Here is a 13,958-nt window from a genome sequence, read left to right as displayed (position 1 = left end):
AGAAAACTTCATCTACTTATTTTTTAAAATATGTGGGGTTACTAACGTGTGGTATGAACCAGAGAAAATTCCTGGCCCTCTGTCACTGAATCAATGGCTTCATAGAGAAAACAGACTATTGGACAAGTAGTTACAGTACAGTGAAAAGTCCTAATCAGAGAAAAGCACAGGCTGGAATGAGAAATTGCTTCTCAAGGAAGAAGCATAGCAGGAAGCAGAAGAGGAGCTGCCACTCTCCAGGTAACAGCATAGAGAGCTCCAGAGGGCAGCAGAGGAGCTTCTGGAAGGCTCTGGTCAGGAGGCAGCAGAGGCCAGATCCAAAAGACTCTTCTAATAATATTACAGAAGGAAAGCTGTGAAGGAAGAGACTGGAGACGGGGAAGACAAGGTGAAATAGGATGGTGGCACCAGGAATGGAGATGAGAGATAAATGCAAACTGAATGTGATCATACACCTTCATCACATGTAGGAAAATGTCATAGTGAAACTCACTGCCAGGTAAAACTAAAGTATGCTTAAAAAAATAAGTGAAAGTATTTTCCAACTCAGCTATTCTGCCCAATTTAATAGCAAAAGTGGCATTTATAATTGACACTTGAAAAGTTAAATTTTATATTCAATTTTTCATAAAATAGTGAATCTGCTGGTGAAGTGGATCAAGTAGTAAGAGCACCTGCCTGGCAAGTGTGAGGCCCTGAGTTCAAGCCCCAGTGCTGCAGAAGAAAAAAATAAAATAGTTAACCTAAAAATCTGGCTATAGCTGTAGGGTTGTACAATAAATATGTCATACAAAAATATTACTTCATGATTGGAGTCATTTCTACTTCCTATTTCTACCAACACTAAAAGTGCTATGCCCCAAGTGAATTGTACACATGAGCAGGTTCCTCAGAGCTCATGGACATGCAATAGTGCAGAGCTTACGTGTCCTCCCATGGATATTCCAGTCATGCCCAGAGGCCCATAGCCTTCCCTCTCCAGCCAGTGCAAGAGAGCTGCAGATTCCAGCACAAGAGCTCCTCCCATCACAAAGAGGTCAGACACGTTTTTTAAGCTGGATCTCCTGACCTCACAAAACAAAACAGAAAACGGTTTATTTTAGGTATTTACGTTTTCATACCTGTGTACTTACAACAGACAGCAAGATTGCATGTTTTTCTTTTGTAGGACCAGATAGTTTAGAAAAATAATGGAATAAACTGATGGGATTTTTTTTATATCAGATACCTAAAACTTCTTAAAAAAATGTGTAACTGGTCTATAGCACAGAATCTTTATTGAATTTCAGTTAGCACTCTTACAAATTTTAAATATTTTTGAGAAATATTTCTATACTATGCTAAAAGGAAAAACAAATTTATAGCTGCCCTTAGAAACTGTTACAATAGAACTAAAGCAAAACTTAAAAAAAAAACCTGTAAATATAATTCAACTTAAAACTAGGTTCATATATTACTGAAATCTTTAATGTTATTTTCAAAATCTACAACTTATTAATATAAATGACTAGAAATATAAACTTTATAAAGAAATATGATTTTATTTTATTTACTTCTTGGCTTTTTTGAGACAAGGTCTTGCTACATAGTCCAGTCTGCCCCTGAAGTCACTATGTAGCCCATGCTGGCCTTAAATTCAAGAACTTTCTGCTTTAGCCTCCCAAGTGCTAGGATTACAGGCATGTGCCACCATGCCTAGTGTGTTTTAATTAATTTAAACAAAGGTCAATTCAACTGGAATTTTCTGTTCTTAGAAACTGACTTTACAAGTTTATTTCCTTATTAGAAGTACTTAAATACATCTTTTTAGACCTCAGAACCATCCTTATATAGTAATATAAAAATACTATTTTATTACTAAAGGGACCTAATTACTATCTATTTTTAAAATTTTAATTTGCATAAAGACATACTGACATAACTGGCTACTGGATAAAATGTTGTCCAAGTGTACAAAATCCATTTTATTAATGATCATGTATTGTATCCCTACTTGTAATAATTATGTGCAAACAAGCAGATGCCACAAGGACTGCCAACGTGAAAACTAAATCTTGCCCTCAAAGGCTTTATGTCCACTGTCTATGAGCCTGAAGAGCTCCAGGTCCAGGAGGTGAGGCTTCTCTGTATGAAAACTATGCTCTTCCCCTGTCAAAATAATCACATGCTTCATCAGAAAAGACCCCACTTTATCTGTTTCCCAGCCTCAAGCCAATGTTCTACATCCAATTACCAAACTGTCCTCATTATTTCTGTCTTGAATTCCCAGGTCCCCACCCCCACCTGTTTATTCTTTCCCATAGAAGATATCATGTAAGGTTGTGGGACAGTGTTTCTGTTCTGCTTTGTTTTGTTGCAGTTTGAACTCAGGGCCTTGTGCTTGCTAAGCAGGTGTCTATCACTTGAGCCATGCCACAGCCCAAGGGACAGTGGTGATTTATGATGGACCCAGGCCATTTTTGATGAAAATAAACTTAAGATGACAGCTTTTTTTTTTTTTTTTTAAGACAGAAAGGCTGGATATGGTGTGGCATGACCATAATCCCACGTACTCAGGAGGCTGAGGCAGGAGGATTGCAAGTTCAAAGTCAGCTGGGCAATTCAGCAAGACCCTGTCTCAAAATAAAATAAAAAACTGGATGGGGATGTAGCTCAGAGTAGAGTGCTTGCCTCACATGTGTGGGCCCTGGGCTAAATCCTCAGAACACAAAAACAAACAAACAAAAAACTAGAGAGAAGCAAAATTTGGTATAGATTGCAAAGATGAAGGAGGAGTATACTTACACTTGGTCCTTGGGTTTCCTGCAGCCATTTACGAATGTGGGTCAAGAGAAAGTTTTAAAGAAATTAAATATACTTTTGTCTCAAAGCACAATTCACTTAAGAAAACAGCTAACTCTGAACACAATTTAACAGTGAAATAACTGCTTTCTAGTTACCTCAACAGGTTGTTTAGAAGTTCTCAGGTTTTTCAACTTAATTGCTTCTAATTTACATAGCTTTCTTGATATAATCGTATACCAGATAATTCACCATTTGAAATGTACAAATTAGTCAGGGTTGTACAATCTTCAACTTAAATTGAAGTTTATCGATATAGTTTTAATTTATATCATTATGTTTATTATAGAAACCCAGAAATTATAGAAAGGGAATTAGAAGAAAAACTACAGACAACCATTCTAACATTTTTGCACATTTTTCCAATATTTTTCCTTATGCACAGTTTTTGTTTTGGATATGTTTGTTTTTGTTTTGCTGCATGGCTGTATCAGGCCATTTGGTTTTGTTTTGTATTGGTATGATTTGGTTTCTGGTGCTAAGGACTGAAACCACGGCCTTGTGCACACTAAGCACATATTCTACCACTGAGACCGCACTGGTTCTATTTATATCCTATTTTTGCATCATACTTTTCACACTATTGTAAATTTTAAATAACAGCTTAAACTCACTGAATGCCTAATATTTACCAAGTATTACTCTAGATGGTATTTAATATTCTAAATAACCTATGAGATTACTCATATTTCCTGCTGAGAAACAGGAAAAAACAGCTAACAGGTCCAAGATCACAAAGGTACTTAGTGATAGGGCCAAATAACATGACCAACTGTATAAATTCCAATGTTATGAACCAGTTTACTCAACTGTTTCTCTATTATACATATTTATTTCTAATGCCTTACTTTTACAAGTAAAGCTATGTAAATAGGACTTTTACTATCAATTTCTTCTGTCTTAGTATGTTATTTTTAGAATAAACTTCCCAGAATCAAAATCACTATTAAGGGATGTGAGTATGGGGGTATTTTTTTTTTTTTCCCTTTGTGGTGCTGGGGATCAAACTCAGAGCCTCACATGCTAGGCAAGCCTTCTACCCGAGTCATGCTGCAGTCCAGATGTGAGAGGTCTTCAGGCTCTGATACATACTTTAGTGAAGAGTTTAATTTTCAGACCAGTATGAAGAGTGCCCATTTCACAGTAGCCTCCCCAGTGCCATTTATTTTTAAAGTAATTGGTAACTGTTTTAACTACATTTCTCTTATTACCACCAATGCTGAGCATTTCTTTATACCTGGGCATCAGTTTCTTTTCTTCTTCAGTCAGTAGAGTCTGACGTCATCTTGAAAGTTGGTTAAGTACAGTTCTAAACCTCCACCTTTACATAAATGCATTTAAAATAGGAATACTTCTTTAACAGCAAATACTTATTAGAATTAAAATCCAACATAAGTATCTCAAGAAATAGAGGTACAATTTATCTTCATTATACAATTGGAGTATAATCCTCCAGTCAGATTTTTTTTTTCTTTCTGAAACAAGGTCTTCCTTTGTAGCCCAGGCTACAAACTCACTATGCTCCTGTATCAGCCTCTTGAGATACAGAAGTGGGTTACCATGTTGGGCTCCTATTGTAGTTAAGAAGTATAAAATAATCTTCTACTCCTTTTCATTCTTGATTCTTAAACATTTTCTGAACTGATGACTGAATTTAACTGGTAAGGAAAAGTTAGTTACTACCTATCATTCACTCCTTTTGATAAGTAATTATGTGAGTAGATAAGAGAAAATATTTCTTAGATATCACAAAAGGATATAATAAGGGTTTTCTAACAACAAAGAAGCCATCCGGGCTTCTTTAATCATAGGACGGGCCATCAATGTTCGTCGCCTCCAGTAATGCTAAGGAAAGAAAAGATAGCATGCGTAAAAGAAAAGTACATTAACAAGTTATCTAGGGTTCAAGCACTGCAATGAAGTCTTACATGGTCTCCTGTTCCAGCAAGATGAATGCATACAGGTCTATATTTGCTGTTCCATTCTTTAGGCACAATAAATTGGAACCTATTGAAAGATAAGCAATGAAATTCTCTTTAAAAGTCTTTCAATGCAAACTTTTTTTGTTTGTTTTCTTGAGACTGGGTCTCACCATGTAGCCCAGGCTGGCCTCGAACTCAACATCCTCCTGCCTCAAGACTCCTGAGTACTGAGATTATAGGCACACACCACTCTAAATTTATGCCTGGTTCTAAACTCTCAATTCTTAACACTGTAACTAAATTATTTTGGAGAAAATATCATGTAAAATTTTGACAATTTATAATGGATTAAAATATCGCGTGTTCAAAAGCTACAAAGATATTGTGGATTTGCTTTCTGTCAGGATATTAAAATATTCAACACAACATAAACAGAATTTATCATAATTATTGTTTACCTACGTCAACACCACAAGTTTATAAATACATAACTAAATTTTCTTATTCTATGGAGACATCAACATGTATGATAATCTTAATGGTTAATTCTTTAGATACGGTTTTGCCTCTCTCTTTGCAGGAGAAATGCTTGGTTGTATAAGCTGTTGATATATCAAAAAAACCTTATATTTTTGTTTTTTAGTGTGCAATATATGATAGGATTTGATTCATTACAATTTTAGTACTTGGAGGTAAGGTCAATCCATGCCAGGAAAAAAAAAAAAAGCACACAGTTTTCTCTATTTGTCTTTTTATTATTTAATGTTTTTTTTTCCTACGTGACTTGTTATTTTTATTGTAGTAAAATACACATAACAAAATTTACCATTTTAAGTATACAATTCAATGGCATTAACTACATTTACAGGATTGTGCAACCATTACTACCATCCATCTTCAGAAATTTTTCACTTCCTGGACTATTTACTTCTCTTTAATTTCCTTAGCAATTGAATTTAAGAGTTGCTGTCATAAAATATTACAGTCATCAGCTCAAGGTGTGAGTTGAGGTGGCTGTGTTCTCAAGCAACATAAAGCCTCAATCCTCAGCTTACTCTGCTTGAACAGAAGGGGCACTTTCACTACTTCTCTCTGGTGGATAAATTGCTGAACAGAACAGACAAGTGCATTTCAATGATCTTTTGTTTTGTGCTACTGGAAGTCAATTTTCAATGTCATAATCAGAACTACCAATGTTAACTAACATCCCTGCTTCATTGTGCATTCTCTGCATTGTCCTATTTCTGATATTTTAAAGATTGGAAGGTAATAAAAACATTTAAGAATTTCGGTAGAAAGCTGGACATCTCTGCTATTATTTGTAGGTATAGTTACTTTGTTACTGGAATCTTTTATTATAGTACTAACAGACCACCCATCTTGTAAAGGCTCATTATCAGTTTTTCTGCTCTTTCCCAGTGTCCCAGGATGTATGGGCAGAACAGGTGTTTGGGCCCAGGTATAGGAAAAATTTGGACAATGTGTTGTGGGAAGAATGTTGCTTCTATACAAACAAGTCAGGGATAGTGAGAGAAAATGCGAGCCAATTACTAGAGAGGATCAAGGCAAGGGAAAGAAACAAGGAAACATTCTGGAACACAGGATGGAAGAGCTGGGCCTCATGGGTAGCCCCCCTGGTGGGCCCACTTACTGTGCTCCTTATGCTATTACTCTTAGGGCCTTGTGTGATAAACCTCCTCACCAGGTTCATTTGCAACTGGGTGAATGTTGTTAGATTGCAATTAGTGAGGCAATATCAAAGACTGCCTCTAGATGACTCCCCCAAAATGATCATAAGGGATTATGAAGAGAAAGAGGAGGGAATGATAAAGAAACCCAGGGGAAAGATCTGAAGTCATGCTCCCTCCCCCTGCCAGGCCCCAGTTTCACAGATGTGCTCCCTCCCCTGGCCGGGCTGGTTTCACAGATGTGTTAGTGTGGTATGCTGTAACCTTGTGCCAATATGATATGTTGTAACCTCCTAGCGAGATGCTAACTGCCACGTTTGCTTTTGTTCTTCCCGCTTGCTTGCTTCAGCATTCTGAGGCATAAAAACCCTGCAGCTCAAGGTCGGTGCCATTTTTGGAGAGATCCAGGGTACTGGCCTGCTAGTACCCTGGATCCTCCAACCACCTGGGTTTGAGTCTTGTTCTCGCTGGTCCAACATTCTACCCACAACAAATGAATTTTGCTCCTTAGGTAATGTGGAATTGGGACAGATGATAGTTACGTTCTGTTGAACTTTTCGATATGGAAGCTGTATAGGGTGGTTATAGTTATATTTTATCCGCTTCCATGAGAAGTGAGAAAGGCAGGCAGCCTACCCATGACATAGATATGGAACAGAAAGCAGAAACAAGAGAATGTGAAACAAGGAAGAAGGTGAGGTAAGGGAAGTATTTCATTGGGTCTTTAATTTTTTGTGTGTATTTATTTGTGCCTTTTATTTATTAATTTTATTACTGAACGGGGCTTCATTGTGATATGTCCATTCGTGTCTCCTTGGATATTGATGGCATCACATTTCCTCCTTACAAAATGTGTGAAGGTAGAAAAGGGGACATAGTTGACTGAAGAAATTCACTCCTCCCCACTCCCCCTTACTAGAGTAAGAAGTAATGGCTGATGACATCTAAAGGTTTTTCAATACCAAGAATCTCTGATTCTAAGCAGTAAGAGATGAGCTGATGATAGCACAAATAGGGGAAGGAAACAATAAATAGATGTTAACCATACCAAACTTCCAACATGTTTTGGACATGTGCAATTTTTAATAACACAACTTTATTGAATAAGCCTTATATGCTAAGGTGAGTATAAAATCTTTTGACTCAACAGTTAAGAGTAACAGTTAAGTACAGATATAAAAATAGCTACAGCAGATGTAGAAGCTATTTTGGTTCTTAAGGACCAAAACCACAAGAGACTCTGAACTGAGAATGTGGAGGGGATTTTGTGCAGAAATCAAGGTAACTAAATAAAGGGCTTGTTTATTTACACAAGGTGTTACCCTTGTAATAAAACTAGAGGGCTGTTCTCTAAGGAGACTGAAATATCTGCCCAGGAAAAGCGAGGGTCCCTAGCATGGGCATTTGTGTTTAGGATAAAACCTTCTTGTTCTGACAGTTCTGCTTCCCTCCCACCTGTACACAGTAAAAATGAAGCTTGCCAGGTGACATACACCTCTTAGATACTAAGAACCAGCCAGGAGAAAGGAATTTCACACAGTAGAGAAACCCAATTCTCCATCCGTAAGTATTAATGAACAAGTAAAGGCCTTCCATTTAAAAGAAAGTGCAGGGGGGAGGTAGAGATGGACAAACAGAAAAACTGACCTCTTGAAGGTGATAACAGATTAATCAGGAAAAAAAACAGTGATCTGTATTTGAAATGGGTGGATTTTTACAGGTAAAATATACCTCAATAAATTGTGTAAAAATTAAAATATACAAATTCTTTTAATTTGTATCCTTCACAAAAATGCAAACTTCCAAATAGTAGGAAGTTTTTTAGAAAAAAAAGTAAGTTAAAGAAAAAAAAGGTCCTAGAAAAATATGATAGCAACTTTTCTATCTCCTCTGTTCCTTTTTTTATCTTTAAAATCCTTTCCTACCCTCTTTTGGATTAATTGGGCTTTGTTGGTGGTGTTGCTTTGTCACTGCTGTTGTTTTGAGGTCTGTTGTGAGATAAAGGCTCACTAAATAGCCCAGGCTGGCTTTGAACTCAAGATCCTTCTGCCTTTACCTCCTGAATGGTGGGAATAGAAGCGTACATCACTGAGCCCAACTAATAGATTTCTTTTCTTTCTTTTTGTGGTACAGGGGATTGAACTCAGGGCCTACACCTTGAGCCACTCTACCAGGCCTGCTGGGGATGGGTTTTTTTCGAGATAGGTTCTTGTGAACTATTTGCCTGGGCTGGCTTTGAACCTTGATCCTCCTGATCTCTGCCTCTTGAGTAGATAATATTATAGGTGTGAGCCAGCACACCCAGCTATTCTACTCAATCTCCTCCTACTAACCATTCTCTGTCTCTCTGGTTAGTTGCTCTAGGGTTTACAATGTACATCTTAACAGAGTTTATATTATTTATATTAATTTTTACAGTGATCAAGTACTGAATGTGAGGGCTAGAAGAAAAATGTCAAAACACTCTCTAAGGTATAAAACAAAAATTCAAAGAAAAATTATGAGGGAAAGAGTCAAAAAATATAGAGACAAAAGGGGAGAAGAAATAGTTGCAAAACAGATGAAGCACTAAGCTACAAGGCCTTTTGTAGTCACATAATAAAATGTAAATACAGTGTAAATCGTCTATAATGTAAAGTCATGGAAGTGTACGAGGAGAGGCAGAGAGAAGTATAGAAGCACTAATTTTCTTATTTTTTGTTAATCAAGATGATGTTTTTTGCTTGTTTATTTGAGAAAGGGTCTCCCTATGTAGTCCTTAATGCAGTTATTGACATGACTGGATTTAAATCTATCACCTTGCCATTTTCTTTTTTTTTTTGTCCTGACCCATTAGCCCCCTTCCTCACCCAGGCTAGGGGATCTGCCACTGAGCTCCACCCCACCCCTTGTTCCTTTTTAACTTTTAACTTTTTCCTTTTAGCCATAGCCCTCCCCTCTTTGTGGGCATTATACTCATTTTTTTAAAAGTATGTATTCTTACTTAAACAAGTCTGCACATACTGAACTCCTTCAACTTTCAGTGAACAGTTGTGCTAATTATTTCCACAGCTGCATGACTGCTTTGCTTTGGATTCTGGACTCTAAAAGCACAGTATTTCCTTCCAGTAATTATTTAAAAGATTTAAAAAGTTCTAGAGTATGTAAATTATCATAGTGGCAAACAATATTGAAGACAAACTACAGAATGAGACAATTTATATAATTTAAATGTAACATTCCTAGGTTACTAGAATAAAGATAAGTACTTTATCTTATCTTCTTTGTGTGTGTTTTCCTTTGGGGGTATGTTAATAACTACATTTGCAAAGAAGAGGACAGTGAGGGAAAAAAGACCAGTAGACAAAGGAGACCATGTCAAAGGAAGCTGAAAAGAGGTAAGAGGAAGTGAAATAAAGAAAAGGTGAGGCTGGGTGGCTCATACCTGCAACCCCAGGTACTCAGGAAGCACAGATCAGGAGAATCATAGTTCAAAGCCAGCCTGGGCAAATAGTTTGGGAGATGCTATCACAAAAAAACCCCTCACAGAAAAGGGCTGGTGGAGTGAGTTTAAACCCCAGGATGGCAAAAAAAGAAAACAAAATGTGAATAAGTAGGGAAGATGGGATCAAAGTAGAAATGAATTTTTCTCAGTGACAGCAACAGATAAAATGGTACGATTACATATATTTAACTAACCATTCACCTACTACCACAAACCATTCACTGTTTAACCTGTTGCCTTTGACAAGGCTGAAAGTAGTACTTTTCAAGTTCCAAACTGCACATTTCAAAAGGCAAATACAGTACCTATCTTTCTTAAGATGGCAGGGAGGCTGACTAAAGAAGGCTAGATTCACAAAAACTAAATCCAGTCACATGCAATGAGCATCTTCTTCCCTTCCCTCACAAACAAAACAAAACAAAACAAAACTCTCATTGATCTGCCTGGTCTTTTGGAGACTTAAGCTTTGAACAGTGTTTCATCACATTCCCTGATTTCTACAGTACAGATAAGAATGGGTAGGATGTCTGTAATAGATGGAGCTCATTAGAGAATTTAAAAGGCAAGCCGACGTGAAAACAGCAGAATTCTGTGCTTATGCTCTGTCACATTACTTTTATAAAGTTAGCTAAATACTGTTTTCCAACACATAAATAAGCCTGTAGCTTTTGACTCCTTTTCCTAGTAATACTTTCTCCTTCCAACTTCATTTTCTTTATAGCTGACTTTATCCTTCCAGTGAGCTCTAATTCAAAACAGGGACGAGCCTCAAAGTGAGTGCAGGGAGACACTGACTCTTGGCCCACGGCTCTTCCTTGTAGTAGACACAGGAATTGCCAGTACCTACACACAATTTTTTATATCCTGGGAAAATTTTTATGCCATGTAAATTTTCCCCCTGCTACCATAAGCAGAAAACTATTGAATGACACAGTAAAAATGACTTAAAACCATACCTGTATTTAAAATTAAGAACACATTTGCTGTTAAAATCATCAGAATAAAAGTAAGCTACAGTTTTTCCTGCTTATGTTTATTTTATTGACATTCATTGCTATTTAGGTTTTTGGTTGTTGTTTGGAGACAGGGTCTCATTATGTAGTCCAGGCTGGCCTCAAACTCTTAATCCTCCTGCCTTAACTTCCTGGGTGGTATTTAGTTTTTTTTTTTTTTTTAAGCTATTATGCAATTTCAACCAGCACCTGTAGCTACTCAGTAGAGAGAGATCAGGAGGATCTCAGTTTGAGGCCAGCCCCAGGCAAATAGTTCCAGAGACTCAACTTGAAAAAACCCATCACAAAAAAGGTTTGGTGGAGTGGCTCAAGTGATAAGAGTGCCTGCCTAGGAAGTATGAGGTCCTGAGTTCAAGTCCAGTCCTGCCAAAAAAATAAAGCAATTTTATAGTTTTAAATCTTAACATATAATACTGTTTAAAATCATATCTATTAATTTAGAAATAGTGTTCTTTCCACTCTATGGTAAACCACTATTCTTTAAAAAGTGAGAGAAAGTTCTGACAGTTGGCTATTTTAAAATTATTATTATTATTATTATTATTTCTGCAGTGATGAGGATTGAACCCATAGCTTCAGCCATGGTAGGCAAGTGCTCTACCACTGAGTGAAATCTCAGCAAAGCTATACTTTCTTACTTTAAATAGTATTTATTTCTTTGGTATAATTTGAAATGTAGAATAAAAGTGTTTTTTAAAAAATTCTCAAATTTTATTAAAGTGGCATTCTTGCTGTAGAATAACAAGTATAATAATTAGCAATTCAGTTCTATTCCCTCTAGCCAAGATGTATCCTTTATAGAAAGGAATAGTCCAACCCAAATCTACTTCTGATAAAATATCACCAGACTCCACTGAACAAATCAAAATGGTGTGTCCCTCCACCAAATGCCCCTAGATTGGGCCTGTCCTTTCTCTCTTTAATGTTCATGCCACTACACCAGCAGATAGCTGAGCTGACATCCCAAAAGTTCTCCCAGTAGCTTCCTTGATTCTTAAAATCCTGTCTTCCTCTTTAAGAACCAGTGCTCCAGTTGAGGACGTGGCTCAAGGGTTAAGATTGTCTAGCAGGCACGAGAGCCTGAGTTCAAACTCCAGTAATGCCAAAACAAACAAACAAACAAACAAGTTCTCCAACAAGAGATGATGACAGTTAGCATAATAAAAATAAAAGAATGCTACACATATCTGAATGAGACAGTAAAGATTATTATAAGACATAAGAACCATTTCCCATCCCAAGGACCTGAGAATTCCCATTCTGCCAAGCAATGCCCTGTAGCAAGCTAAGAAAAACAAATCCCCTGGCTGAAAGCATCTTTAAGAGAATTAAAGCCACCTGCAAAGATTCCCAGCAGGAAATGTGGGAATTTCACAGGTTAGCAGTATCCAACCTCCCAAGTTGCAAAGGTCGCTGACCTGGACATTCAGCATTCTGACTTCTAGAGCAGTTTGACTTTTCCCTGGAGTCCTCTGAATTGCATCAACTTAACATGTGCACACAGCCACACACCTATGCAGGTGCACTGTCTACTCTGCAGTCAGGTTTCAAGAAAGACTAGCAAAGTAAGTGAAAAGTAACACCCTTGAGAACAACTTAATGCTGAAAACAAGGATAGCTGTTTTTATTATATGTGCATACACTTGCATACATACACAAACCAATACACATGTATTTGTGAATAATAAAAATTTGTAAAACTCAGGAGAATTTTATTTGCAAGTAATTTAAAGTGAGTGCCTGATTCTTATATTGTTGAAAAACCTAACTCTAATCATTTAAAAATAAATGGAAATTCCCAAAAACCACACATGAACTATCCTTGCAGGAGTCTACTTAACATCTCACCAGAAGACAAGTGCTAAAGTTGCTTTAATATTGGATTCAGTCTTTAAATGAAATTTGAATACTAAATTATCTATAGTTGCTCAAACTAATGCTATGTTTAAAAATATTATTTCAGGTGGAATTTTGACACACCTACATTTCCAACATGAGACATCAGAATAAGACACATGACAACTCATCAGTATTTCACATTACTGGGAAATACACAGGCTGGGGTCTATACTCTGCCACTCAAATGGAACTTACACAATTTTCTGTGGTCTACGTTGTGATGCTCAAATAGACCTTACACAATTTTATGACATTTGAGTAAAGAAAAAAAAGTTTGGGTCCCTTCACTTCATTTGCCTGATGGATTTTTCCTCTGTCTCAATAAAAGAAGAAACTCAGAAAAAAGACACAGACTCATTACTAACCAAATGACAAGAGGACAAAAAAGGGTTTCTTCTGGAGAATTCATATAAACTTAGTATAGCATTTATTAATTCTTTCCTACCTCTGTGACAATATGATCAAAAGTTAAAAATCTTTGCAGAACTTATAAATCCAGAACTCCACATTTAGCAGTTTATGGGGTGAAAATAGTCACGTAAGTAGGAAAAGAGCTATATACAAGCTCCTCTGCTTAAGCAGAAGAAAACCATGCAATTTAAATGTTGACCACAGGGAACTAGAAAATGATGATGGACACCAAGCAGACTGTCCATTCACTGACCGGGTCAGTCAAAAAGAAGAGAGAGAATAGCATTTTTGTATGTGAACACATAGGAAGAAAGACTAGAAAAATATACATAAAGAGCAGCTATCCTGTCTTGTCAGAATTACCAATATTTTTCTTTTTATTTGTATTTTGTAATATTTTAATGCAACGGCATAAATTACTTCCCAAAAATCATAGGGGAGGAAAGGAAAAATAGGTATCAAGTGTATTCAAAGCAGTATTGGGCTTTGAATTCAGGGCCTGCACCTTGAGCCACTCCACCATCCCTTTTTGTGATGGGTTTTTTTCGAGATAGGGTCTCCCAAGCTATTTGCCCGGGCTGGCTTTGAACCTCCATCCTCCTGAGTAGCTGGGATTACAGGCATGAGCCACCAGCGACGGCTGGCCCTTGACAACTTATATTTGTCAAAATAAATTACTGGGCTATCTCAGAAAGATTAG

At 36.9% G+C, this 13,958-nt stretch overlaps 1 protein-coding gene across 3 annotated transcripts in view; it reads right to left on the bottom strand.

Moving 5' to 3' along the window:
* Window positions 1–13,958, bottom strand: part of Abhd18 (abhydrolase domain containing 18) — a 44,762-nt gene that overhangs the window by 13,173 nt on the left and 17,631 nt on the right. The window contains exons 5-8 of one of the 3 annotated variants that reach the window (XM_020156187.2): window positions 4,770–4,848; window positions 4,602–4,686; window positions 2,785–2,812; window positions 926–1,064 (exon numbers count right to left, since the gene is read on the bottom strand). In XM_020156187.2, the coding sequence (XP_020011776.1) occupies window positions 926–1,064; window positions 2,785–2,812; window positions 4,602–4,686; window positions 4,770–4,848 (331 nt within the window). The other 2 variants (XM_020156191.2, XM_020156190.2) reach the window with 2 other exon arrangements.

The sequence above is a fragment of the Castor canadensis genome, chromosome 9 (genome assembly GCF_047511655.1).
Source record: "Castor canadensis chromosome 9, mCasCan1.hap1v2, whole genome shotgun sequence".
NCBI lineage: Eukaryota > Metazoa > Chordata > Mammalia > Rodentia > Castoridae > Castor > Castor canadensis.
The sequence above is the reverse complement of the archived record's forward strand: the minus strand, read 5'-3'. Positions and strand labels throughout refer to the sequence as shown.